Source organism: Aedes aegypti, chromosome 1 (genome assembly GCF_002204515.2).
Source record: "Aedes aegypti strain LVP_AGWG chromosome 1, AaegL5.0 Primary Assembly, whole genome shotgun sequence".
Lineage (NCBI taxonomy): Eukaryota > Metazoa > Arthropoda > Insecta > Diptera > Culicidae > Aedes > Aedes aegypti.
The window spans coordinates 268,702,061-268,729,310 of NC_035107.1; the positions used below are offsets into that span (position 1 = coordinate 268,702,061).

General features: G+C 36.9%; 2 protein-coding genes across 2 annotated transcripts; one reads left to right on the forward strand and one right to left on the reverse strand.

Annotated features, from left to right (window-relative positions):
* The first annotated feature begins 6,601 nt into the window (after window positions 1-6,601).
* Window positions 6,602-18,073, forward strand: LOC23687499 (odorant receptor 4-like). Its single transcript, XM_011495247.2, has 5 exons — window positions 6,602-7,240; window positions 17,073-17,324; window positions 17,389-17,488; window positions 17,538-17,642; window positions 17,698-18,073. The coding sequence occupies exons 1-5, from the start codon at window positions 6,759-6,761 to the stop codon at window positions 17,911-17,913; spliced, it is 1,155 nt and encodes a 384-aa protein (XP_011493549.1). The 5' UTR covers window positions 6,602-6,758; the 3' UTR covers window positions 17,914-18,073.
* A 6,523-nt stretch (window positions 18,074-24,596) lies between these two features.
* On the reverse strand, window positions 24,597-25,679 carry LOC5573333 (NTF2-related export protein). The gene is made up of 2 exons (XM_001654503.2): window positions 25,175-25,679; window positions 24,597-25,116 (listed from the first exon to the last, which is right to left on the reverse strand). Exons 1-2 carry the CDS (start codon window positions 25,193-25,195, stop codon window positions 24,874-24,876), a joined length of 264 nt encoding a protein of 87 aa, XP_001654553.1. The 5' UTR covers window positions 25,196-25,679; the 3' UTR covers window positions 24,597-24,873.
* Window positions 25,680-27,250: the final 1,571 nt, after the last annotated feature.

Sequence of the window (27,250 nt, forward strand, 5' to 3'; positions counted from 1 at the left end):
CGAGTTACATCAGCAACCCAAAAACGATGATCAAAAAAGTTACGCTTCAACATATAATCTTCGTTCACTAAGTACACTGGACTTATTTTGAAGTGCTTCAATATAGTCATATGTCCTTTTAGTTCACTATCAGCGCTATCTAAGGACCTTCTGACTCTGATAGCACTCTTAACTGCATCCATTTGTATATAGTCATGAAGTGGAAGAAGATTTAACATTGCGTTCAACGCATTTGAAGGGGTATTTCGTATTGCCCCAGTAATTGAAATAGTAGCAAGCCTTTGTAGTTTATTTAACTTAGCTTGAGTAGCGACTTGTTTGGTTTTTTCCCACCAAAAAATTGATGCGTATGAAATAATGGGTTTAACAATGGCCGAATAGATCCAGCATATCATCTTCGGTTTCAGACCCCATTTTTTACCAAAGGTTCTTTTGCAGCCCCAGAAAGCATTTCTTGCTTTTTCTATCTGTTGTTCTATATGCTTATTCCAAACAAGCTTACAATCTAATATAACGCCTACAAATTTGGCACTAAGAGATAAGGATAGTTTAGTATCTCCTATTTTGAGAGCTGAAATGCAGATTTTACGTCTTCTTGTAAACGGTACTATTGTAGTTTTATCAGGATTTATACTTAATCCTTCATTATTGCACCATTCTAAGGTTAAGTTGAGTGCTGTTTGCATTCGCTCGGAAACAGTTTTATCGAATTTTCCGCGGACTATAATAATAATATCATCTGCAAATCCAATTATTTCGAATCCTTGAAGCTTTAGCTTTACAAGTAGGTCATCAACAATCAGAGACCAGAGAAGAGGAGAGAGAACTCCCCCTTGCGGACAGCCTTGAACAGCTGTTACCTTTACAACTGAATCTCCTAGATATGCTGATATTTCCCTTCTAGATAGCACCTCTTCTATCCACTCAATCATTTTTTCAGGGAAATCTCGATTTCTCATGGCGTTTTTCATCGATGTAAAACTAGCGTTGTCAAACGCGCCTTCTACATCGAGAAAAGCAGCCAATAGTATCTCCTTAGTGTCAAAAGTTTTTTCAATTTTTGAAACCAGCGAATTGAGAGCTGAAAGTGTCGACTTACCAGTCTGATTAGCGAATTGAGCTCTACTTAATGGCTTATTTTTAAGTATATTTGATTTAATGTACTCATCTATAAGCTTTTCCATTATTTTTAAAAATATTGATGTAAGACTTATTGGCCTAAATGATTTTGGCACTGTTTTATCTTTTTTATTAGATTTCGGTATAAACACTACCCGGACTTGCCCCCATTTAGTTGGAAGATATCCCAGAAGAAAGCTAGATTTGAATAGAGTCATTAGAATAGGGATAATAGTTTCCTTGCACTTTTGAAGATGCGCCGGAAAAATCCCATCTAAACCAGGTGTTTTGAAAGATTCGAAAGAATCCAATGCCCATTCAATCTTAGAATATGTAAAAATATCTGCAACCTCAATATTGGATCTATCAGATCCATTTAAAGAGGTACTGATATCTTGATTTCTTGATCGATTTGTTATGGGGATGGATCCAGGAAAATGAGTTTTCACCATTAATTCCAAACTTTCTTGTGTATCTGCAGTGTAGGACCCATCGTCCTTTTTTAACGTACCTAGACCATTATTATGATCCTTAGAAAGAACTTTCCGAAGTCTTGCAGCTTCATGAGAACTTTCTATGCCTTCGCACATGTATCTCCAATTTTTACGCTGTGATCTTCTTATTTCTTTATTATAATTGGTTAAGGCCTCTTTATACAGAGACCAATTTCTTGTCAATTTTGCCCGATTGAAACGTAAACATGTTGGCCATTGGCTATATGCAAATCACTGAAAATAGAACTGTCAGTCATCACCTATGTGGCAGCAAACAGTTGACTGTTGGTAAGATGATTTCTTACCGGGAATTTTTTAATCGAAAAGCTGAAAGATGGTCACATTCACGAAATTTGTTTCCCCATTTACTTCCGCTTTAGATATTAAAATAGAAAAAAAAAACTGAAAAACTTAAACATTGTCATGTTTTCATAATCAAAAGAAAAACGGAAGCGAATTCCGAATTTCGAGCGTTCTTTCGCTGTGCGTAATTTACTCATTGATTTTGGTTTACAAGACATTGCTCAATAATGAATACAACCTATTTTCACAGGAAACGTGCTGCATGTGAAGGGGCCAATTTTGTGCACCCACTACTTATTTTTGAGCGGAACAAGTTTAGCGTGAGGTTGATAAACAACAAACCAACGAGCGAGTCAATTTTGTTGTTGCTGGATTCGACATTTTGTTGTGTCTACAAACATTCAATGCAGGGATGTTGTAAAAATTTTGAGAAATCTCCACTTTCTACACCCAGGGTTGAAACAACTGTGCCGCACGACGAATTTCACCTCAAATTCCCAAATTTTCAAAAAATTGTAAGAAAATCAGGAGTGCATACAAAAAATATCTGAAAGCGCCAATAATCATTAAAAAGTATCGCCTTTCGAAGAAAAATATAAAAATTGGGGGTCAGGTCTGACGGAAATGGTCTATTGATAGACGTATGGAGATACTATCAGCATTTTTTCATCACTGATGGATCAGGGGCTCATTCACAAATTTCATAACGCAGCAGGGGATGGGGTGATGTCTTCTTGATGTTACGGCCCATACACAATTTGTAGAACGTTCATACAAAAAGCGTTACGAGGGGGTGGGTGGGTGTCAAAAATTGCCTTTTCGGCGTTATGAAATATGTGAATAAACCCCAAGCATACCTTTATCATCTATCTTTGGGGAAAAATATACTATTCGCAAAATTCTATAGCTATCCCTATCTCTCCTATCATTGATACAAATACAGAAAAAAAATCTTGCGCATAATGGGAAAAAGCCAATAAAAATAACTCAAAGTATGTTCTTATGGATATTTTCGGAACAGGTACGACGAGGGAATGACGGTAATCGATGTCCGACGGCATTTTGAAATCCAAGATGGTGGCCTCCGGTTTGGTAAAATCATTGAAAACCCATGCAATATGGGTGTTTTCGATACGGGCACGATGAGGGGATGACGGGAATCGATGTAAGACGCCATTTTGAAATCCATGATGACGGCCTCCGGTTAAGGAAAATCGTTGAAAACCTATGCAATATGAGTATTTTCGAAACGGGTGCGACGAGAGGATGACAGAAATCGATGTCCGACGCCATTTTAAAATCCAAGATGGCTGTAGTAGATAAAAGTCCTCCGGTTTGGTAAAATCATTGAAATCCATGCAATATAAGTATTTCCGGAACGGGCACAATGAGGGGATGACGGAAATCATAAATCATTCATAAATAATGTTTTTGTTCATGTTATATTGAGTTACGTTATAAAGAGGTTACGTTATATCGAGGTATGACTGTAATTACAATAAATACTTTCAAATAGTTCCAAAAAATCAAAAATTTCAATATATTTGTGTTGATAGAAACGGAATACATTGTGAAAGAAAACGGAACGTGACAAAAACGGAACATACCTGTATTGCTTGAGTTTTAAATGATTTTACCAAACTAGAGGCCCCATCTTGGATTTCTGAATGGCGTCGGACATCAATTTCCATCATCTCTCTGTCACGCCCGTTCCGAAAATGTCCATATTGCATGGATTTTCAATGATTTTACTAATCCGGAGGCTGCCATCTTGGATTTCAAAATGGCGTCGAACATCGATTTTCGTCATCCCCTCGTCGCGCCCGTTCCAAAAATGCCTATATTGCATGGGTTTTCAACAATTTTCCTTGACCGGAGGCCGTCATCTTGGATTTGAAAATGGCGACGGATATCGATTTTCGTCATATTCTTATTGTGCCCGTTCCGAAAATACCCATATTGCATGAGTTTCCAACAATTCTTACACTCCTAAAGCCGCCGCCTTGGATTGCTAAATATAGAATTTAGTTAATAGGGCGATATTCAAAACTGAAAAGCCAATAGATGACTCTTTTTCAGTGGTAGTAAAAACGAAATCCTGAAGCAAAGAAAGCACAATGGAAGATGAACTAAACATAAAAAGTTATGTATTCATATTACGCTTGATTTCTAATCACTACTTTTTCGATCCAGTTTCCTAATTGCAAGTAGTTTACGTTTTTCATTATTTTCCATACGTTTTGACAGTTCACCGACTACCATTCTTCCATGCGCTTGTGTTTGAAATTTGAGAAACTTGAGAATCCAGCGTAGCGCGATCAATGTAAAGGAATACACGCTTCAGTGTCGCCACTAGGCGGCCAGCACAGATAAACTGAATGTTCGAAGGGTTGTTGTCTGTACTTTTTGCCACTGGCGCCAACTGTTAGCGATTAAGATCAAAATAAACAGTCGTTACCCTATTTTCTATAACCATCGTCCAACAATTTTTATTCTTTAATAAAAGATAGAACCTCTATCATTGTTTTTTGAGAGATGTTGTACTGATAGCATCATAATGAGATTTTTTTGGGATAGGGATACTATCACTCTATCTTCTATCTCTGATAGAAACCATTCTCTCAGTGATACTATCAGGATAGACAAGAAGTGATAGTATCATCTGGCTGAACTGGTAGTATCAGTTGTCTATCAGATAGATGATTGTATCATCGTCTATCTGATAATTTTGATGCCTGCCTGAGGTTGCCGTGAAATATATTTTTGTTTTTAAATTTGGTTTTATAACGTAAATTTATGAATTTCAATCCTTTTTCTTGTGGCGAATTTTCATAAGGGTTTCCTATGTTTAATTTGGGCAAATTTACGTCTCCAATTTAAAGCAAAAATAAAATCAAATTTCAATTATTTGTTCAGAATTTGCAATGAGAATACATATTATTTTTATTTTTTATTTAGCCGAACACATCAAGTCAAATTGCGAAATTTGTCCAAAAATAAATGAGGACTTACGCATTTTTGGCCAAATCTCACCCCAACGACGGTACATTCGTTTTCAAATTTCTTTAAATTTGAAAGGTAAATAATTTCACCGTGAATCGAACTATTCACTGACACGCTCGATATGGTTGTGGTCTGTAAAGGTGACTGCTCTTCAACGCTCTATCATCAAGTTATTACCGAGAGAATGAATGGTAACAATTCCGATTGCGATTTTGTTTTTTGGTTTATGAATATTGTTCGATCGGCTCATTCGGATCAAAATCCAGATACTTTGCCAGTAAATTTTTTTGCGTTCCTATTATTCTCAGTGTATGAGAAAATCAGAATAGGCCCTTTGCAAATCAATTCACTTATGACTTGACACAAAAACATCATCCTCTGATGGCCTGTAGAACAACAGGAATGTTGCCAAAATAGTTCAACTATTAAAAGACGTATATTTTTTATATTTCTCACTATATTGAAGATTATGCACTACAATCTACTAATAAGAAAGTATTGAAAGGCTCAATTGTTACCAATGCATTCTTTGTTGCCTAATCCCAATAAATTATTTTGTAGTGCTCGATTTTTTCGGTGAATTTAGATCGTGAATAATAAATACACCGCAATTGAATATGGTTATCTGGCAACCTAGTCCAGTAATAAAAATTGATTGCCGAGGAAATCAAAGTGCATTAATTTCAATTTGTGGTTTAAAGCATAAAAAATAAGTATTTTCGAGTGCTTTATATACAAATCAAAAGTTCAATAGTGCATAAGTGATCAGTGCGTAGTTTTTGTGAAAAAATTGGCATTGGAGCGGAGAATTGCACCTTTTAAAGTGGTGAGTTTTTGTGAGCTGTTCTTGTGTTGTTTTATTCGGCAGCTCACGAATGACGATAATTTCGTAAGCATTTATTTCATTTAATGATAAAACTCATGTTATATAATATTTTTTGTGAAAAATGTGATTAACATGGACGATTATAGTTCAAGGAATATGTTGAGTACATTGAAGTTAACTCTTGTTCCGTAGATAGATGTAAACAAGGCGATAAGTTAGTGCTGCCGAAAATACCCTCAGGGTACCGAAGCCATACTACCCTACTACCGATCAGTGACAAAAAAATGAAATTCAAACGATGGGTGCCGTTGGCGTCCTGGTTTCAGCGAGAATTGCTCAGTGTTAGTTTTCTTAATGTTGGGCTGCAAAATGTTTAAAAATCTAACAGCAATTCTGAGTTCAACTGAATAATTGATTGGAAAGCTACGATAGTACAATTCTCGTAAAATTGAATTATTTTAAATTAGGCTATTTGTTTCAATGAATATCCATATAAGAACATAGTAATTTGCGTTTACTTTATATGTGTAGGCTTTGTTTACACTTTTGTACATGATTATATCACAGACAAACAGATGTTATACTCTACATGCTTTTCCTCGACCACTTTGGTTGATTGAAAAAGCTGATAGGTTGTTAATCCATTATTCGCTGAACTGGATTTTTTTCGTTTCATTTCAATCGCAAATTGTTCTAACAGCTACATCTGTTTGTCTGGAATCATATATTATTGACTATGCATTATTTATTGCGTGACAAATCGCAGCCATAAATTGAACATATCGGTGCTATCAAAGGGGATCCATTATTGATTCGAATTTGAATGCTCCAGTTATTATTCCAGCCTATGTACAACGAGGTCGTCGCCAGTCGGCCCCTTCTATTCAACCCCAATGTATAATTCATAAAACAATTAAACTTCTTCAATTGTTTGTTTATGTGTCGCGACAGTTCAAAGATTCATAATCAACATATAAACAATCCAAAACAATCATGAAAGCTCATTCCAAGCCATGGAATCGATTATCAAGTTACTAAAATTCTGCGGGTTCTGGGGCCGACCGTACCAAAAGTTCAGCTTGTGGCAACCATTGTGCCACATTGCAGTGCTCGTAGTGTGCCTCTTGGCCCCGGGAGTCATTTTTATCGTTCGCAACAGTTCAAATTTTGCGAGTGCCATTAGTGCTGCCATCGAATCAATGGGTTTCATTAATACGATCCTGTTGGGAACAACCATGCTGTATCATCGCTCTGCCCTGGAAAACGCATACGGAGACATTAGGATCGCTCTTCGGATTGGAAAGTCCTCGTCGATTGGGGATGTGCAACGGAATATTGAGTTTTTGGAAAAATCTACGAACTTCCTCTTCAAAGGATACACAGTGTTTCAATCGGTGGTGGGAACCGGATACGCACTAACCATTCCTAGTTTGACCGTGGTTTACTATGTGCAAACTGGCCAGTGGCCCCCGCTGCATGGAATATTCGAAGCAGAGTAAGGTGTAGGGTGTTTTATGTATTTTGGACAGAGCGTTACGCGTATATAATTTGGCCACCTCCATTTGATTTTGCCGTAAATGGCCAAATTATATACGTGTAACGGTCTGTCCAAAATACTTTGATCACCCTATGTGAATGTTTTTGGTTTTAGTAGGGGAAACTGGGAAGTCTTGATCCCACCCGATTTTCTCGGAGTGTAAAGCAGTTTTATTTTAAGTATTGTTTTTATTCTTCGTTAGTATAATTTCAAATTATACATTAATTTCTTATATCTAGTTGATCTGTGTTTGGAAACACCATTGTACTGATTTGACAAAACTAAATTAATCTATTTTTGTTAACAACATATTACTTTTATGAGTGAAAAAATCGTCATTTTCATAAACTTAAACTAACTTAAACTAAATAAACTTATTGTTGAATTAGAAGAAACATCGTAGTAATCTCTGCCTTAAATCATTAACAATTCTATTCGACAATTGTTTCAATGTTTTTACATTAGATAATCTAACGAATTACTTTAGTACTATTCTAATGAGAAGTGTGTGGTCATTCGATTCTATAACATGATCCTTTGATGTGAGCGTAGGGATTCAGATCACCGGTTTGCGTTTTGCGGGTGCGAAAAAAGTATCGCAAAATCGTGTGTTGTGTGTGTAGTGCTGGTGACGAAATTAAAAGTGATTAGCAACTGCCCTATGCACGATGTTTTATTGTTTTTGTTTCAAATGAGTTATAAGGTATGCGCACAGCAAAATCTAGACACGAGTGTTTAGCAAAATCTTTTCAATTCATCGTAAAGAAATCATGACCAATACCAGTACCGAAAAGAGCTTTGGAACACTTGGTCGAATGACATTTGGTGGAGAGTAAATTTAATCGAAGAGATTTTAGGATACTTGGTTCAAAATCTTCAGAACATTTTGTCGAATGACATGTAGCTAAATGATGTTAAGTCGAACGGAAATTTGCTCGAAAGCTTATCTTGGAATGGTTAAATGAAAGACCATTGAATAAAATAGACAATGGAATGCATGGTTGAACTTAATAACATATTATATTTCAGCTAAACTTACATTTCATTGAAGTTCAACAATTAATCGTACAAAGCATTGATTATTGTTTTCTAAGATTTGCGAAGTTAATGGGATAATTTATTCTTTTGAATAATCTGAATTATTGTTGGATGAAAAATGGCTTGTAATCATATTTTCAAAATTCAGATATCTATTTGTTTGCGAATTGAACTTATGTCAATATTTAGGATTCCAATGATTTTTCAAGTGTATACTTTAAAAGTTGTGTTTTGCACATTGATGAAGTATTAAGCTTTGTTGAATTTTACATATTTTGCAATGTCATCGTTTTCCGTTATGAATTGCTGATCTTCATTTAGTAGAAGTATTTGAAGAGAGTGTACGAATTTTTTTTTAATCTTGAGTCTGGCAGATTACGGACGTTGGTAAGTTTTTAGATACTATACGCAAAATATATAAAAAAAAACTTGTATTAAAACTACATGATAAGCTTGCCAACGACAATCAAGGCAGGCTTGGTAAAAATCGCTAGATTTCATTAGTTTTGCACCTTCCACCTTTCCGGACAAACATGGAAAGAGGGTCATAGTTTTCTTGGCATTGGGAACAGTGGTTTTCATTTTTATTGGGGACAGTGAAAAGCTGCGTATTACAATGAATTTGCATGAATTGATTCTAATTCGATTTTTGTAACATTTGGTAAAAAGCATAAGGGCAACTTCACCGGTGGTCCATTTTTTGTTCCAAATTTATTCCAAAAATGGACCTGTCAAAATTTTTTAGACCAGTAAAAATAGACCAAACTTCACGCGCATGCACCGGTTGTTTTATTTTCCTGATCCATTTCGAACGTGATAAACAAAACAAATCAAAATTGTAGAAATTCACGTGAAAACCACCGGAGGAATGCGATTCCTGGCAGTGTTCATTTATTTTGGAGTTCCTGGCGGACTTAGGAATTCTTGGCGTTTTGCGTATTTATATCTGCGTAGCGGTGGAACTTGTCTCGTAATTTCCGGAAGAATTACGACCTAGGAGACGGACTTAGGAATGCTTGTTGGAATTCCCGATAAAAATTTTTGAGGATTTCCTGGGAACGGAATCCTCAGAAATTCTTGGAGGATCTCCTAGAGGATTTAATAAAGGGGGAATTCCTGAATAACTCCCGGGGGGATCGTGCAAAATTCCTTAGAGCATTCCTGGAGGAACGTTTGGTGGGATTCTTGGAGGAACTCCGGTAGAATTCCTGGTGGAACTTCCAGCGGGATTCTTGGAACAACTCACGGGTAAATTCCTGAAGGAAGTGCGGTGGAATTCCTGGAGGAACTCCGGAAAAAAACCGAGAAAAACTTTGGATGAATTTTGGAATTAAACTCTGAGAAATTTCCGGTGGAGCTCCTATGGAATTCCCACAGGAATTTTGAAGGAGTGCCTGGATGAACTCCAAAGAAATTCACGGAAGAATTTCGAAGCATTCACGGCGGAGCTCTAAAGGCATTTCAGGCGGAGCCCTGAACGAAATTCCAGGAGGTATTTCATATGCAATTCCCCTGAGGCATTCCTGGAGAAAATGTCCGAAGGAGTTCTTGGGGAATATCTTCAGAGAAATTCTTGAAATTCCCGTAGGAAATCCTGGAGAAGAGGAAATCCCCGGAGGAAATACCAAAGGAATTTCTTAACGAAATTTTCCGAGGAATTCCTAAAAAAATGCTCGAAGAAATAGCGATTGGTAATCCCCTGAGGAATTCCTGGCGAAAATTTCCGGAGGAATTGCAATTGGAATTCCCCTGAGGAATTATTGAAATCCCCGTAGGAACTCTTGGAGGAAATCTCCGGAGAAATTCCTAGTGTAAATCCCCAGCGAAATCCCTAAAGGAAAATCAGGATGAATTCTCTGAAAATATCCCGAAGGAATGTCTAGCGAAAATTCTCTTATGAAATCCCCGAAAGATTTTCTGGACGAGATCCCCAGAAAAATTCTTGGAGATAATCCTTGAATGTTTTTGGGGGAAAATCCCTGGAGAAATCCTTAGAAAAAATCATCGGGGGAATCCTTTGGGAAATCACCGGAAGAGCTCTTGTTTGAAAAAACCGGAAAATTTCATGGAAAAAATCTCCCGAAAGCGTACCCGGATGAATCTCAAAAGAATTCCCGGAAGAATTCCGAAGGATTTTACGGCAGAACTCCGAAGGAATTCTAGATGCAGCTCCGGAGACTTTTTCAGAAGAACTGCTATGAAATTCCAGGGGAAGATTGAAGGAACTCTGAAGAAATTTCCGGAGGAATTCAGGACAAAATTCTATAGAAAATCCTAAGGGTTTATTCATAAATTTCATAACGCCATAAATGGTAATTTTTGACACCCACCCTGATAACGCTTTTTGTATGAATATTCTACAAATTTTGTATGAGCTATAACACCACAAGGACACACACCCACCCCTTAGAGCGTTATGAAATTTGTGAATGAGCCCTAAGCTATTCCAAGAGGAACTCCGGATGCGTTCCTGAAGAAACTCCGGGTGCATTTCTGTAGGAACTCCACATTTCTAGAGGAACACCAAAAAAAAATCTTGCAGAAACTAAATACAAAATACGAAGAAATTCCCGGTGGAGCTCCAGAGGAACTTTCCAGGCATTACCAGGTATTACCAGATGAAATCCAGAAGAATCGCTGGAAAAAAAAGAGAAGGTTCTGCAAGAGCTCCAGAGGAGTTTTTGAAAGAATTTTCGGTCGAAATCCGGAGGAAGTTCCAAGGAATTGCTTTATGAAATCCAGAGGAATTTCTGGAAGAACTTAAAAATATCCAGGAGGAACTCAAAAATATCCAGGAGGAACTCCGAAGGAATTTCACGAAGGACTCTGTAGGAATCGCTGGAGGACGTCTAGAGGAATTTTCGGGGAAATTCATGTGAAATTGCCTAAGGAACTCTGGATGATTACCCGGAGGAAATGTATTTAATTTTCAGAAGTAACTCCTGGAAAATTCCTAATTGAACTCCGGAGGATTCCAAAAGAATTCTGAAGAATTCCTGGAGAAAATCCGAAAAAAACAGGAGGAACTACAGAGGAAATTTAAAAAAAAAAAAAATACCGGTCGCGTTACAAAATAATTGTCAGAGGAAATTTGAAGGAATTGGTAGATGAACTACGGAGAAATTCCATGAGGATCTCTGGAGAAATTTTTGAAGAATCTTCAAAGGAGTTCCTACAGGGATTCTGAAGCAATTGCTAATTCCTCCAGCAATATTTTTTAATGGAATCTCCGAAAAAATTCCTGTATGAACTATGGAGAAAATCCCGCAGGAAATACCAACAGTATTTTTTGGAGGAAATCTGCTGTGGAATTCCTGGAGAAAATCACTGGAGGAGTTCTTGGGGGATACCCCCGGAGCAATCCTTGAAAATCCTGGAGGAAATCTCCAAATAAATACTCTGGAAAAATTCTCGAAGGAATTTTTGGAGAAAATATCCAGAAGAATTTCTTCATGAAATCCCCAGAAGAGATCCTGGATCTTCTTCTTGGTATTACGTCCTCACTGGGTCAGAACCTGCTTCTCAGCTTAGTGTTCTTATGAGCACTTTCACAGTTATTAACTGAAAGCTTTCTTTGTCAAAATACGATGATACTCTATGGGTTTATTCACATATTTTATAACGCCGAAAATGGTCATTTTTGAAACCCACCCACCCTTTCGTTACGCTTTTTGTATGAATATTCTACAATTTTTTTATGAGTCGTAACATTGCAAGGGCACCCACACTCAGAAATAAATAAAGTCATTAATGACTATTTTTCATGCATAATCCCGGTTTGCCTGGGTTCATGCATAAAATATCTGAAATACAAGAAGACAGAGTGAATTTTATGCAGTTTAGTTTACCAATGACTATTGTTTAGTCATTTCTAATCTTAAACGTAGATTTGTAATCCATTCGAAAATGCATAGTTTTTATGCATTTTAAGATTATTTTTGAGCTGCTTTAGAATGATGATTAATGAAATTACAAATGCTAAATTTAAATTAGCAGCTCTTTACGTTGAGCAATCGATGTGCAAAACTTTATTTTTATTGATTCCATACACATATACACTTGAAATTTCACAAAATATTTTTTTAAATTTCCCATCGCTTTGTTCTAGCAGTCCGTTCCATTTTTGCAACAACATGGTTGACATAACCCCGGCATGTTCTCCATCGAATAAGCATGTCCATAATTTCTCGTCTCGGAGTCCGGTTCATGTAAAAATTCGGCGTTGTTATCTGCTTCGAAGATGGTGACTCTGGATTTCTGGAAAATAAAAAATATTATTGATCAGAAATCAGATATTTTTCTCGCGTGGTGATTATCAAATGTATAAATGATTAAGGGGAGACGGGAGACCGTGTTATTTTCCCCATCTTTCGTCTCACTCTAACATTAATCATCAAAACTTTGTGGAAGCAAATCTCGAGTTTTAGTGAACCGATGAAGCTGAAAATTTATCGGGTTGTACAATACATATATAGAATCATAGTGATACATTTTCGCATCGATATATGGAGTGGTTCTTGGGATTTGCTTCTTGAAATGGATAGGTTGATTATGATGACGTCCCGTGCGGCCTTAACAATCATGAAACACATTATTATTATTATTATTTTCTTAATGAAATTCTGGAGGAAATCTCCGGATAAAATCCTTGAAAAAAAAAAACGAAGGAATTTCTTAATAAAATCTCCGGAGGAATTCCTGTAGGAAATTCCCGGTAGAATTTCTGGACGAAATTCCCAGAGGAATTCCTGGACGAAATCCCCTAAGGGAATACCAGAGAAAATCCCCGGTAAAGTTCCTGATATTTCCGAAGGAAATCCCCAGAGGAAATTCTGGAGAAAACCCCCGGAGAAAATCCTGAAGAAATTCCTGGAGTAAATTTCCGGAGAAATTCCTGGTTCAACTCTCCAGGGAAATTCTGGAGGGAATCTCCGGATAAAATCTATGAAAAAAAAAATACGAAGGAATTTCTAGAGAAAATCTTCGGAGTAATATCTTAATGAAATCTCCGGAGGAATTCCTGTAGAAAATCCCCGGAAGAATTTCTAGACGAAATTCTCAGAAGAATTTTTGGAGGATTACCAGGGAAAAACTTCGGTAAAGTTCCTGAAATTTCCGAAGGAAATCCCTAGAGGAAATTCTGGTGAAAACTCCCGGAGGAAATCCTGAAGAAATTCCTGGAGTAAATATCTGAAGAAATACCTGGTTCAATTTTCCAGGTAAATTCTGGAAAAAATCTCCGGATAAAATCTCTGAAAAAAAAATACGAAGGAATTTCTGTGGAAAATCTGGATAAAATACACAGAGGAATTCCTGGATGAAATTCCCAAATTGCTACTAGAAATCTCCTTTTAAATTCCTGGAGAAAATCCCGGAGAAGTCCCAGGGGGAAATCCCCGGACGAATTCTTTGAAAAAATCTCCGGAGGATTTTCTAGAGCGAATCGCCAGAGGATTTCCTGGATGAAATTGCCTGAGGTATTTCTGGAGGAAATCCCAGGAGGAGTTTCGGGAGGAAATCTCCGGAGCAATTCCTGGTGGAAATCTCGGAAGAATTTCTTGACAAATTATCTTAAGTAATAGCTATTGAAAATTCCTTGAGAAATTCGTTGAGAGAATTCCCGGAGGAGTTCCTGGGGATATTGCCGGAACAATTTCTGGATAAACCCCCGGATAATTTCTTGGTTTAAATCCAAAGAGAAATGGCTGGAGGAAAGAATTTCTGGAGAAATCCTGAGTTCTCGAGGAATATCTCCTGATGAGTTCCTGGTGCAAATCCCCAGAGATATTCCTGGAAGAAATCTTCGGATAAATTCTCTGAAAAAGTATCCGAAGGAATATCTGGAAAAAATCCTCGGAGCTATTTCTCAATGAATTTCTAGACGAAATCCCCAGAGGACGAAACTTCCGGAAAAAGTCCTGGTTCCTCAGAGAATTTTCTGTAGAAAATCCTAAAAGGAATTCCTGGAGGAAATCCCCGGAGACATTTCTGAACGATAACCACATAGAAAAGTTGCTAAAGGAAATACGTACCCGATCCTTGAGCAAATCCCCAGAGTAGTTCCTGCAGCAAATCCCCGGATGCATGCCTGAAAGAAATCCACAGAGAAATTCCTGGTGGAAATTCTGTGGAACACATCGGAGGAACTTCAGTAGAATTCCTGAAAGAGCACTTGGAGATATCTGTAGACAGACTTCGTTGTCGACATTCTTGGTGGAATCCTTGTACGAACTTCTAAATGATTCACCGGAGAAAAACTCTGATGATTCCTGGAGGTATCTTGTGTGAGTCCGAATGAATTGCCTAGAGGAATCGCTGGAAGCGGAATAAATTATCGTTTAAAAAACAGCACCGATGCAATATTGTTTTTGCTTTTACTTACCTCAAATTGAGTAGGATGAGAAGACGATGGCAGTTTCAGCGAGAAAAATCCGAACTGGTAAACAAACGTGCGTCAAATCAGATTTGGAACAAATCAAATCTTGTTCCAAATCCGACCAAAAATGGACCAGGCAATTAGCCTGTTCCAAAAAAATAGACCAGAAAACTGGTATAAAATAAAATTGGAACTTTTTTTGCAACACCGGTGCAAGATCCAAATTTCAACTTGATCCAAAAATTTGGAACCAAACAGTGATTTGGACCACCGGTGAAGTTGCCCTTACATTCTGGATTCGTGAACGGACAAGGTAAGACGCCGCAAGAAATATTCTTCTGTGTTGTACAGGAATTGAAAACAAGATCGCTCAGTTTACATGATTCCACGCTGAATATTCTGCCAAAAATAATGCACATGAATGGGTCGACGGCGTGTCATTCCATGTGCATTATTTACACAGTTCGAACGAAACGTGTAAATTTCTGAGACATATAATGCACATAATTGGAGCGTGGAAAATCATGGATATTTACATGATATGTCATGTAAACTTCAATTATATGTCATGTAACCCATCAGGATTCTGTGTGGTTACATGACATATAACACATTTTTACATGATTTCAGACTTAAATTTACATGACGTCATGTTTACATCGCATAAATGAAGTTTACATGACGTGTAATCTTCATTATTTTTAACTGTGTATGATTGAATTTTCAGCGGGAAAATCATGTAAACCGAGCCGTTTTGCAAGCAACATTCTTTGAGAGAAGGTGTTTCGCGTTCAATATTAAGGAATTTGGTAACAATGTTGCATATAATAGATGTGTTTATAGGTTTTATCATTGAATAATACATGAGAGATGGCTTTACATGATTGAAACTACACAGCAAAAAAATCTAAAATTTACATGGCACGTAATTTTTTATGATAATCATGTAAAACGAGTTGCAACTGAACATTCAACAATAATTAATGTAAACTATCTCATTGCATTCGATAATGCTTGCAAACTTGAGTGAAACTGAAACATTTCATGATCTTCCATCCAACATTCGCCAATGTTGCATGCTTTCTTGCATCTTGAAAGTGAAATTGTAAACAAGAATTCTCGGTTTACATGATTGTACGCTGAATATTCTGTCAAAAATAATGCACATGGATGGATCGACGGCTTGTCATTCCATGTGCATTATTTATGATTGAATTTTCAGCGTGAAAATCATGTAAACCGTGCCGTTTTGCATGCAACATTCTTCGAGAGAAGACGTTTCGCGTTCAATATTAAGGATTTTGATAACAATGTTGTATATAATAGATGTGTTTATAGGTTTTATCATTGAATAATACATGAGAAATGGCTTTGCATGATTGAGGCTAATATTACGTTCCGTGTAAATCTAAGATTTTTTTTGTGTGTAAATAATACTTGATGGATTTTCATATAAAAGTGAAATTTTTCAATAATAGTTCAATACCTTCAGCAGTCATCAACAGTTATCGAATCCCAAAATGAAGTATTTTTAATTGTTTTAAACATTTTTTCAAATACCATTATAATACCAAAATGAGGTATTGATAACTGAACAATACCTAATTGGGGTATGATACCAAAATATGGTATGCATAAGTTATTGCCGAGTTATTCTTTCCTCCTCCGGTTTGCTCTTAGGATTTTCGAAACTGTCTAGCTTACTTCCTGGAAAAATCAAGGATAATAAAGTCGATGAAATCATTCTGAAAAAATAGAATAGTAAATCCTTAAATCTGAATGAATGACATGGAAGCCTCTGGGGAAACAATAAGAATATCTCGACAAATTTATGATTGGATTGCAAAGCAGTCTTTGTTTAAATTTATGTATGAATCTCTAGAAAAATCATTTGAATTATTGCCTCAAGTGAACCTTGATAGAGAAGGATGCTTGGATGCTTGGAACAAAATGCTTGGATGCTTGGAACAAAATCAGGACGAACTTATACAAGTATTACCAAATATAGGCATTAAGCTTCCATGGCAACACATGTTTCCCAGAAAAGTTTTTGAATAACTCCAAAAGATTTGAAGTGCTAAGTTAACCGAAAATCTTATGTGTACCCTTCTTTGCTTTATTGGCGATACTTTAGTCGAGTGTTCAACCGAGAACACTTCCTGTTCTTTCTAGAAATATAGAAACGAGTTATTCGGCGAAAAGATTCTGACATTCGGAGAAATGACATTAGGGAAAAAGACATTCGGTGATGAGATGTTTGAAGGTACTGTGATGTCAAATTACTTCTAACACGACTTAAACGAATATTTTTGATTTTATTGGATGTCTGTTTTTTGTACCTCGAGTGAGATATAAAATTTTTGTACAAAATTGTAGTTTCTTCGTGTTTGACTTCACCACAAACGTCTGGCTGTGGGTGCTGGTGATCGCCGTTGGAATGTTTGCAATGCTGTGTTTAATCTCCGTTCTGGTCATAGTGAGCAGTTTCAACTGGAGTTTCTTGCATTACATCATCGGTTTGTTCAAACTCGTGCACATTAGAATTTCTCGACTGAACGCCTTCGCAAACCCACAATCCCGCCAGATGGAGCTAATCGAAATTGTCAAACTGCAGGAACTTGTCTACAGGTAGGATGATACGTTGGATATGTTGTAATGAATTTGTCCCAATTACTCTTGTTTATTTTTTCAGATGTGCACGGACGGCGGAAGACACCCTGAATCTATTCCTGTTGACGCAATTCGGGACGTGTGTCGTTGCCATTTGCTTGACCATGATGACCTTAACATTGGTAAGAAAAGCGTTGGCTGTCGCAAATCCCTAATTCTTCCTTTTTCCAGGCAAGTAACGATCAAGATTTGCTCATCAAAATGATTCTCATGTTGGCGTACATTCTGTTCAACATATTTGTCTATTCCATGCTGGGAGAGGAGCTCATCGCAACGGTTGGTGAATTTCGAGTGAGGTGTGACTTAATTTCATGGATCTCTTCCATTCTAGAGTACATCATTAGCGGAGGCCGCCTACGGGACGCAATGGTATGAATGGTCAATCCCAGAGCAGCGTAACATCTTGTTCATTGTGAGGAGATCGCAAAAGACAGCTGCTCTTACCACGGGGAAATTCTTCGCCGTTAATCGATCGACATTTGCGGCGACTCTTCAAGCGGCCTATTCGAACTTTACCGTGCTGCGACAAATGGTGCATTCGCATTAATAGAAGCTTGAGAAGATCTGCAGAGCTGATAGTAGCCGCGATATGTGTGATGGCCTATTATAGGTCATGAGAAATTATGTATGGTATAGTCAATCGACTGTTGAACAATATAATTGACAAAAGCGCTTTCGAAATATACCATTTTGTATACACACTTTAAGTACTCTATTAACACTCAAATAGAAATGAATGAATAATTAGTATTTTACAAAATTTAAATCCAGTTCTTCTAAGGTTTATTTGGGAGAGATAGTTTATACGACTTATGCCTGTTTATATGTTTGGTTTAGATTCTTTGGCATACGGAAAATTTTGGAGAATTAGACAGCGAATGAGTGTGTCATTGAGGAAGTGAGCCAGGGAAGCTTCGACTAGCCTGCGACAGCAGTTCGGCTTAAATCAGTCTCCATCATTGGACGCTGCACATCTACTGTTGTGGCAGAACATAATGCAGCGTTTATATTGAGGTAGAGTTTTATCGAGTCTTTACTTATATCTGGGAGGCAGCATATTCTGCGATGGCAGCAATCAACTCAATTGGTGGATTCCCTATACATAAAGCGTCAGCTTGTCAGCTCTCGTTCCCAATCAAACATTTTTCGTATTATATATGTCTTCTACAATCATTTTAGGCCCAAAACACAATCTAAATGCTTTTTGCAGTCAAACAAATAGATTTGACGCTGTAATATCAATTTGGGAATTGCGCTCCCCCGCGAAACGCGGGACGTCTGGTCACTTTACCTATACCTGATGTTGTTGAGAAGTTGTATAAGGGATTTGTGATTGCCAACATAAACGGTGTTTTTGTATGCAGCTATCCCGAGCTGTCAACTGTCAGAATGTTGAAAATTTAAAACAACAAAACATAACAATACATATACAAAAGCTACACGTTCAATCGGCAAACTACTGACTGATAGGGTAATTTGCCTTTTTTTTTTTTTTTTTTTTTTTTTTTTTTTTTTTTTTTTTTTTTTTTTTTTTTTTTTTTTTTTTTTTTTAATTTTTTTTATTAGTATCATTCCAAACATTACATTCATTTCTTATATCTAGGTGTTCTGTGTTATTTGACAACACTATCATCCTAATTTGGTAAAACAAATTTAAGATTTAATTAACATTTTGTTAACAACATATTACATTTCATTTGCCGTAGCAGTTCAGTTTTTTTACAGGTGAGTTGATTTCACCTGCTTATAAGAGAAAAAAAAATGTTTTTAATATACTTAACCTAACTTAACCTAAACATATAACGCATTAATCGTGGCAATAGAAGATTGTAACGATTTTTGCCTGAAATTATTAATGATTGTATTTGACATTTGTTCCAATGTTTCAACATTGGATATTCTATGTAACTCATTGGTACTATACCAGGGAGGAAGCCTCAGAATCATTTTCAAAATTTTATTTTGAATTCTCTGCAGAGCTTTCTTCCTGGTATTACAACAGCTAGTCCATATTGGTACAGCATACAACATGGCTGGCCTGAAAATTTGTTTGAATATCAAAAGCTTGTTCTTAAGACAAAGTTTTGATTTTCTATTAATAAGGGGATAGAGACATTTTACATATTTATTACATTTGGCTTGAATGCCCTCAATGTGATTTTTGAAAGTTAAATTCTTATCTAGCATGAGCCCTAGATACTTAACTTCATCTGACCAATTTATTGGAACCCCTCTCATCGTGACAACATGTCTACTTGAAGGTTTCAAATAAAGAGCTTTTGGTTTATGTGGGAATATTATTAGTTGAGTTTTGGAAGCATTAGGAGAAATCTTCCATTTTTGCAAGTATGAAGAAAAAATATCCAAACTTTTTTGCAATCGACTACAGATGACACGCAGGCTTCGTCCTTTGGCGGAGAGGCCTGTGTCATCCGCAAACAAAGATTTTTGACATCCCTGAGGTAACTCAGGTAAGTCAGATGTGAAAATATTGTATAATATTGGTCCCAAAATGCTGCCTTGAGGAACACCAGCTCTTACAGGAAGTCTTTCAGATCTGGAGTTCTGATAATTAACCTGAAGTGTACGATTTGACAGATAACTTTGAATTATTCTAACAATGTATGTTGGAAAATTAAAGTTTTTTAATTTTACAATCAAACCTTCATGCCAAACACTGTCGAATGCTTTTTCTATGTCTAGAAGAGCAAGACCAGTAGAATAGCCTTCAGATTTGTTGGAACGGATCAAATTTGTTACACGTAAAAGTTGATGAGTGGTCGAATGTCCATGGCGGAATCCGAACTGCTCACTGGCAAAAATTGAATTTTCGTTGATGTGGGCCATCATTCTGTTCAAAATAACCTTTTCAAAAAGTTTACTGATGGAGGAAAGCAAACTGATTGGACGATAGCTAGAAGCTTCTGCAGGATTTTTGTCTGGTTTTAAAATTGGAACAACCTTAGCATTTTTCCATTTGTCAGGAAAATATGCTAATTGAAAACATTTGTTAAATATATCAACTAAAAATGATAAGCTACTTTCTGGAAGTTTCTTGATGAGGATGTAGAAAATTCCATCATCGCCAGGAGCTTTCATGTTTTTGAATTTTTTAATAATAGTTCTCACTTCTTCCAAATCAGTCTCCCAGGCATTTTCGAAAACGTTCTCTTGATTGAGAATATTTTCGAACTCCTGAGTAACTTCATTTTCAATTGGACTAGTAAGTCCTAAATTAAAATTGTGCGCACTTTCAAACTGCATAGCAAGTTTTTGAGCTTTTTCGCAATTAGTTAGTAATAATTTGTTTTCCTCTTTCAATGCCGGTATTGGCTTCTGAGGTTTTTTCAAGATTTTCGATAATTTCCAAAAGGGCTTAGAGCCAGGGTCCAATTGAGAAATTTTATTTTCAAAATTTTTGTTTCTTAATTGAGCAAAACGTTTCTTGATTTCTTTCTGCAAATCCTGCCATATAATTTTCATAGCAGGATCACGAGTGCGTTGAAATTGCCTTCTCCTCACGTTTTTAAGACGGATCAAGAGTTTAAGATCATCGTCTATAATTACGGATTCAAATTTTACTTCACATTTTGGAATTGCAATGCTTCTGGCTTCAACAATGGAATTTGTTAAAGTTTCAAGAGCATTGTCAATATCAAGTTTAGTTTCTAAAGAAATGTTAACATCAAGATTAGAGTCAACATACGTTTTATATATATTCCAGTCGGCTCGTAAATAATTGAAAGTGGAGCTGATAGGATTGAGAATCGCTTCTTGGGATATTTGAAATGTAACAGGGACATGATCAGAATCAAAATCAGCATGAGTAATCATTTGGCTACAAAGATGACTAGAGTCGGTTAAGACCAAATCAATCGTTGATGGATTTCTAGAAGAGGAAAAACATGTGGGGCTATCAGGGTATTGAATTGAGAAATATCCTGAAGAGCACTCATCAAATAAAATTCTGCCGTTGGAATTACTTTGAGAATTATTCCATGACCGATGTTTGGCATTAAAATCACCAATGACAAAAAATTTTGACTTATTGCGAGTCAATTTACGCAAGTCAGTTTGGAGCAAATTAACTTGCTGCCCAGAGCATTGAAAAGGCAAATAGGCAGCTATGAAAGTATATTTACCAAACTGTGTTTCAACAGAAACACCTAAAGTTTCAAAAACTTTAGTTTCAAATGATGAAAACAGTTGATGTTTTATACGCCTATGAATGATGATTGCAACTCCCCCACATGCCCCATCAAGTCGATCATTACGATAAACAAAAAAGTTAGGATCTCTTTTGAGTTTAGATCCAGGTTTTAAATACGTTTCGGTAATAACTGCTATATGCACGTTATTAACCGTAAGAAAATTAAACAGCTCGTCCTCTTTACCATTCAGAGAACGAGCATTCCAATTTAAAATATTTAAATTATTATTTGGATCCATTAGAAAAACGTAATCCAATAACAATTTGATTTGTAAATTTTACACCTACTTGGACTGCTTCAGTCATAGTGGTGGCTTTGAACATTGCATCAATCATTAGATTCAATTGTTCAGTTAGAAAATTAAAATCAGAGGCAGACATGTCATGTGATTTCCCATTAGAATTTCCGGTAGACGAAGAAGCGGAATTACCTGTGGCGGTAGGGTTTTTTCCATTTGATTTGAAACAAGTGGAATGGGTACCCATGGATCGAACAGGGGAGGAGTTCGAATTTCCTGCTACGATATCGGCAAAGGATTTACCGTGGGTAGATACATTCGAAATAGAAAGATTCGAACGGCTACCCGACGGATTAAAATTAGTTTGTGAATGAGCATGATTATGATCTTCCTGATGGGTATGATTCATGATCAAGCGATCGTTAACTGAAAAATGAGCATTGTTCGATACTCTACCAGGCAAATTCCGGAAACGACCGTTATCGTAACGGATATTATCTTTCATCTGCCTGGCACGAGCCTCAATGACCTTTTTGCGTGAAGGACAATTCCAAAAATTGGACTTATGGTTAGCCCCGCAATTACAACATATGAATTTGGTGGTATCTTCCTTCACTGGACAGACGTCTTTGGCGTGAGAAGAACCTCCGCAAATCATGCATTTAGCATCCATGCGACAATTTTTTGTACCATGACCCCACTTTTGGCACCGACGGCACTGAGTGGGGTTCTGGTAATTTCCTCCAGGTTTCTGGAAATGTTCCCATGCCACACGGACATCAAACAAAAGTTTTGCTTTTTCTAAAGCCTTAATATTATTTAGTTCTTTTTTGTTAAAGTGAACTAAATAAAATTCTTGAGAAAGCCCTTTCCGAACAATGCCAGATTGGGTTCTCTTTTTCATAATGATTACTTGGACTGGGGAAAATCCAAGTAAATCATTTATTCCATTTTTGATCTCTTCAGGTGATTTATAGTCACTTGAGAGACCTTTCAAGACAACTTTGAACAAACGTTCAGTTTTGTCGCCATAAGTAAAAAATTTGTGCTTCTTCTCTTCAAGATGTTTGAGAAGAAGCTCACGATCTTTAAGAGTTTCCGGCAAAACGCGACAGTCTCCTTTCTTTGCGATTTGGAAGGAAACCTTGATTCCCCTAATGCAGTTCAAGATCTCCTGCCTAAATCCCCCAAATTCGGAACAACTGACCACGATAGGCGGCACTCTTTGCTTCCTCACTTGAATCAAAGAGCCTGGGCTAGAGGCTGCTTCGATTTGGTGTTCGGAAAATTTGTCTAGAGCATCGAACTGATTGCTCATTTCGATACAATTATTCATTTCACCCTTGGAAGAAAGTTCGCATTCCGAAGAAACGTCCTTTCTTCCATTCTTGCCACGTGTAGTGACAGTTTTAAAACCCACTTTTTTGGAAGGAAGTAGTGAATTCAGAGATTCACCCTTCCTTTTGTTTGTTGTTGATACCATGTTTAATTAATAAACGAAAGAAGACGTGACCTTCGAAAGGTTTTTTCCCAAGACGGTGTCCAAGAAGGATTACCACCGCTAGCTTTCGCCAACGGGTCCAACGAAAAATCGAAGGCACGGGTCCAAACAAGGATCGTAAAGGGATCAATAGTAGAAAAATAGTACTGAAAAGTACTGTTTTAGTAGCACTGAAAAGTACCGTTTATAATTTTAGCACTGAAAAGTACTGTTTTTGTAGCACTGAAAAGTACTGTTTTATTGCTTTAGGTAGTTTTTAAGAAAACTTCCAAGAGCAGAGAGAATTCGTGTACGCACAGCACGAAGGTACGATGCGCACTGATGGGTAATTTGCCTAATGTTGAACAACTAAAAACGTCACTAATTGTTAAACAGTCCGTGTATTCCTTATGGAGTGTTCAACAATTAGCGTGCATTTTGACCGTTCAACAATTGGCGATTTACCTTATTGCTACCATGTCAGCATCTCTTTTTTATTTAAAGTCTGGGCATTTTTTCCTACGATCTTCTCCTTAAAGCACTTGTAACCGTTTGGTTACAAATTGTTGATTTTTGTTTCTGTTATATATGTTCAATATCAGACCCTTCACGTTTCTTGTGCAGATACAGCAGAAATACCACAGTACCCGCATAGTTATGAACCATAATGAAACAATTTCCCAGAACATCCACAACCATTTACGACAGTATCTGAATAATTTGGTAAAACATCGAAATTAACAATAAAACAACCGTACCGCAAACGGGTTTTACAGTTTGGGAAATTGTTATTGGGAAAATAACAATATGGGGAATAGGCGTTTAAGTTATGTAACCATAAAAAAACGACAATTTTCGCGAACAAAATTTTTCGTTTACAATTCGTTAAATGGTAGAAAAACTATCCATTTTTTGTCCATTTTACAATCTACAAAATACCCGCATAAACAAGAACTATATCAGTACAGTTTCCCGAAAGGTCCACAACAATTTGCAACAATATCTGAAACATTTTGGTTACAATGAAAAATAACAATATATCCACCATACCCGAAACGTTTTTAACAATTCGACAAACGGTAAATAGGAAAATCACAATGTGGGGAATAGGCGGTTAAGTTATGTAACCATTTGAAAACGTCAATTTTTCTCGAACAAAATTTCTCATCAACAGTTTCCCAAAAGGTAGATATACTGTCCATTTTCTGGCAAAATTAATGTTAGCCAAATAGTTTTAATAAATTTTGAACCATATGTTTCTAAGGGAAATAAATAACGTATGCATAATTATTGGATTACGGTGCTTTATTGTATTTTTACCCTATCCCATACTGGTATGTAAGTGTTATACCATAAGAATCAAATATTTGAATTGAATTCATTAAATAAGAAATGATGAAACAAATTAATACGTGAAGAGAAAAATAATGCTTCAACTTGATCAAGTATTTACTCAAATCATCATAGTTCCTTAAATAACTGACTTCAGTTGTACATTATTAAAGCACAGGAATTTGCATTTAATTTTGCACTTTTTAAAGACTCGAATTAAAGAATTAAAATAGAAAATTAGATCCGCTACCAGCCCTGCGATGGTTCAATTATAGTCAGGGTGTTCATAATGTATTCGAAGCGGAGCAGTTCCTGGAAGTACTTCTGGATGTTGTCCTTCCCGTTAGCACCATTTCCGTTCCACACCAGCAAACCGTTGTCCATGTAGAGCCGGGTCATCTGATGCCGCTTCTTGGCTACTTTTTCGTTGTACAGTTTGGTGAATCCCTCCTCCATCCGGCAAGCGGCATCGATTTTGGTGCGCAGTTCCTACGGGGATTGGGTTTGAACCAAACATCCAACAGATTGGCGAAATAAATGTACTTACTGGGTCGATCGCAGTTGTCATTTTTTATGTGAATTGCTGTTTTGTAAATATAATTTCAGTTTAACTCGACTGTTTTTCTTCGACGGCAATCCGACGGCGATTTTTTTTCTACACTCAATGCTAGATTGTCGCATACAAATACCAACAAAATGTAACTATTTGTCGAACTGTTAAAATGTAGTTCAATATTGTCAAATGCAAATGTGTGAGGGTGTTGCACAAATTAAAACAAAAACAATTTGCCGAATGGTGGCGTAAAGTTTTCACCATATCTTGTTTGAATCCATTCCCATATAATTTAACAATATCAGAGCAGTATCATATATTGTTACTGACAGGTGTGGGTTAATCATACTGTTTGAAATGGTGAACAGCTTTGAAGTCCATATGGTTATACATAAAAGCAACTTTTTCTGATACATTAACCGTACCCGTTACAAGATGTTTATTGTTCTTAAAGTAAGACAAACTGTATTTTGTTATGCGGGTAGGTTTGATACAGTTGAACTGTAAAATTTAAATAGAAGCAAATACTGTACGTTAAATTATTTATTTATGGTGCCATGTGGTATTTTAACACTATGCTGTACTGTTGCATTGTGTTTATATTGTATGGAAATAATAGATGAATATTATATTGCTTTTCGTGAGAAAATTATTTACCAGCAAACTACGATTTTTTACTCACTTCGACTTACAAATGAATGAAAATACTTTATTCGCACCTTGGTTTATTAATTTTTTACCGCAAAGCATGCCGAATAAGAAGCAATACACGTATACATAAAATGGACAAATCTTTCTTAATTATTACATGGGGATCAAGTTCATACACAATTTTATTCTGAATATTAAACACTATTGTCTTTCTTTTGCAAGAATCAACAGCGCAGACTAAGGGGGGTCCATAGCCTTGAGGTAACGCTTTCGCTTCATAAGCGGAAGGTCATGGATTCAATTCCCAGCCCCTCCAAAAAAATAACCCGTCCAGCCACCAGAAGACGCCGCACGGAGGACCGTGCTTAGGGGAGCACATCCATCCTCCGTCAGTATCAGATGGTGACTGAGACAAACTGACCCACTTCGCAGGCAGCTAGCCTCAAACGACTCAGGAACACGGCAAAACGAACCACCGCAAGAGCAATTGACTATGGCTTATGAAAATCGATTGGACCAACAGCAGAGCACTCTCCTACCTGCTCGGTGTGAGAGCAAAAGAGCAGAAGAGAGTGAAAGCAGATGTAAATATAGATTAGCTAAAAATAGAACTGTATCGGTAAGGAAGATACAGATAAACTGATTCCGGCACAGTAGTGGCCACGAGCACGGAGTGCCTTTAAAAAAAAAAAAAAAACAGCGCAGACTAGTCATTTCAATGCAGAAGACGGCCGGCTCCCGGGGCACGTTCCCCGCATTTCGTCAGCAAAACATTCTAGGCAGGGTTGATTAAATCCGACATAACAGCTTTTATTCCGGCAGAGACGTCTCAGCTCAATCGACACATAAGCTTCCAGCTGGTACTAGCTATGCAGGCATGAATCCGGCAGATACGGTTAGATGGTAGAAAACCTGACAGGAACATCGAGCATAGGTTATCTTTTTCTGATTTATAATAAAATTCGCGAGCTCACCTATTTGATGATTCCAACGGCTTTAGCTGATCCAATCCTGTCCGGTCTAGCTTTTCCGTACTTAACAGTGTCGAGAAGAATCGAATTCCGTTGCATTTTCTCCCATTTTATGGCTGGAAGGCCAGTGAAGGCATCAGCAGCGCCTTTGTTTGAGCTGGTTCACAGCAATTTTTCGCTTTTAGCGCTGTATCACACCATTTACGTACTAGTGGAAATGCCGGTACAAATCCGCTGCTCTTCGAATCAAATACATATCACAATTTAAAACTTGAATCGCTTTAATTTTACTTGAGGTGCTGGGGATCGTAATCAATCGAACGGTTTGTATTTTTTTGTTTTGTTTTTTTTTTTTCACATGCAACTGAAAAGATGCACGCTCAAAACATTGTACACGATTTTATACATTTTGCTAATGGGATAATTTTTTTTTTCAATTAGCGTAGTT

Excerpts from the sequence above, each read along its gene's own strand:
- LOC5573333 (XM_001654503.2), bottom strand. The coding sequence starts at position 25,195 with ATGACAACTGCGATCGACCCA. Across the intron at positions 25,117-25,174 it reads TGACAACTGCGATCGACCCA|GAACTGCGCACCAAAATCGA; the intron begins GTAAGTACATTT and ends CAATCCCCGTAG.
- LOC23687499 (XM_011495247.2), top strand. The coding sequence starts at position 6,759 with ATGGAATCGATTATCAAGTTACTAAAATTCTGCGGGTTCTGGGGCCGA. Across the intron at positions 17,325-17,388 it reads CTGCAGGAACTTGTCTACAG|ATGTGCACGGACGGCGGAAG; the intron begins GTAGGATGATAC and ends TTATTTTTTCAG. Across the intron at positions 17,489-17,537 it reads CCATGATGACCTTAACATTG|GCAAGTAACGATCAAGATTT; the intron begins GTAAGAAAAGCG and ends TCCTTTTTCCAG.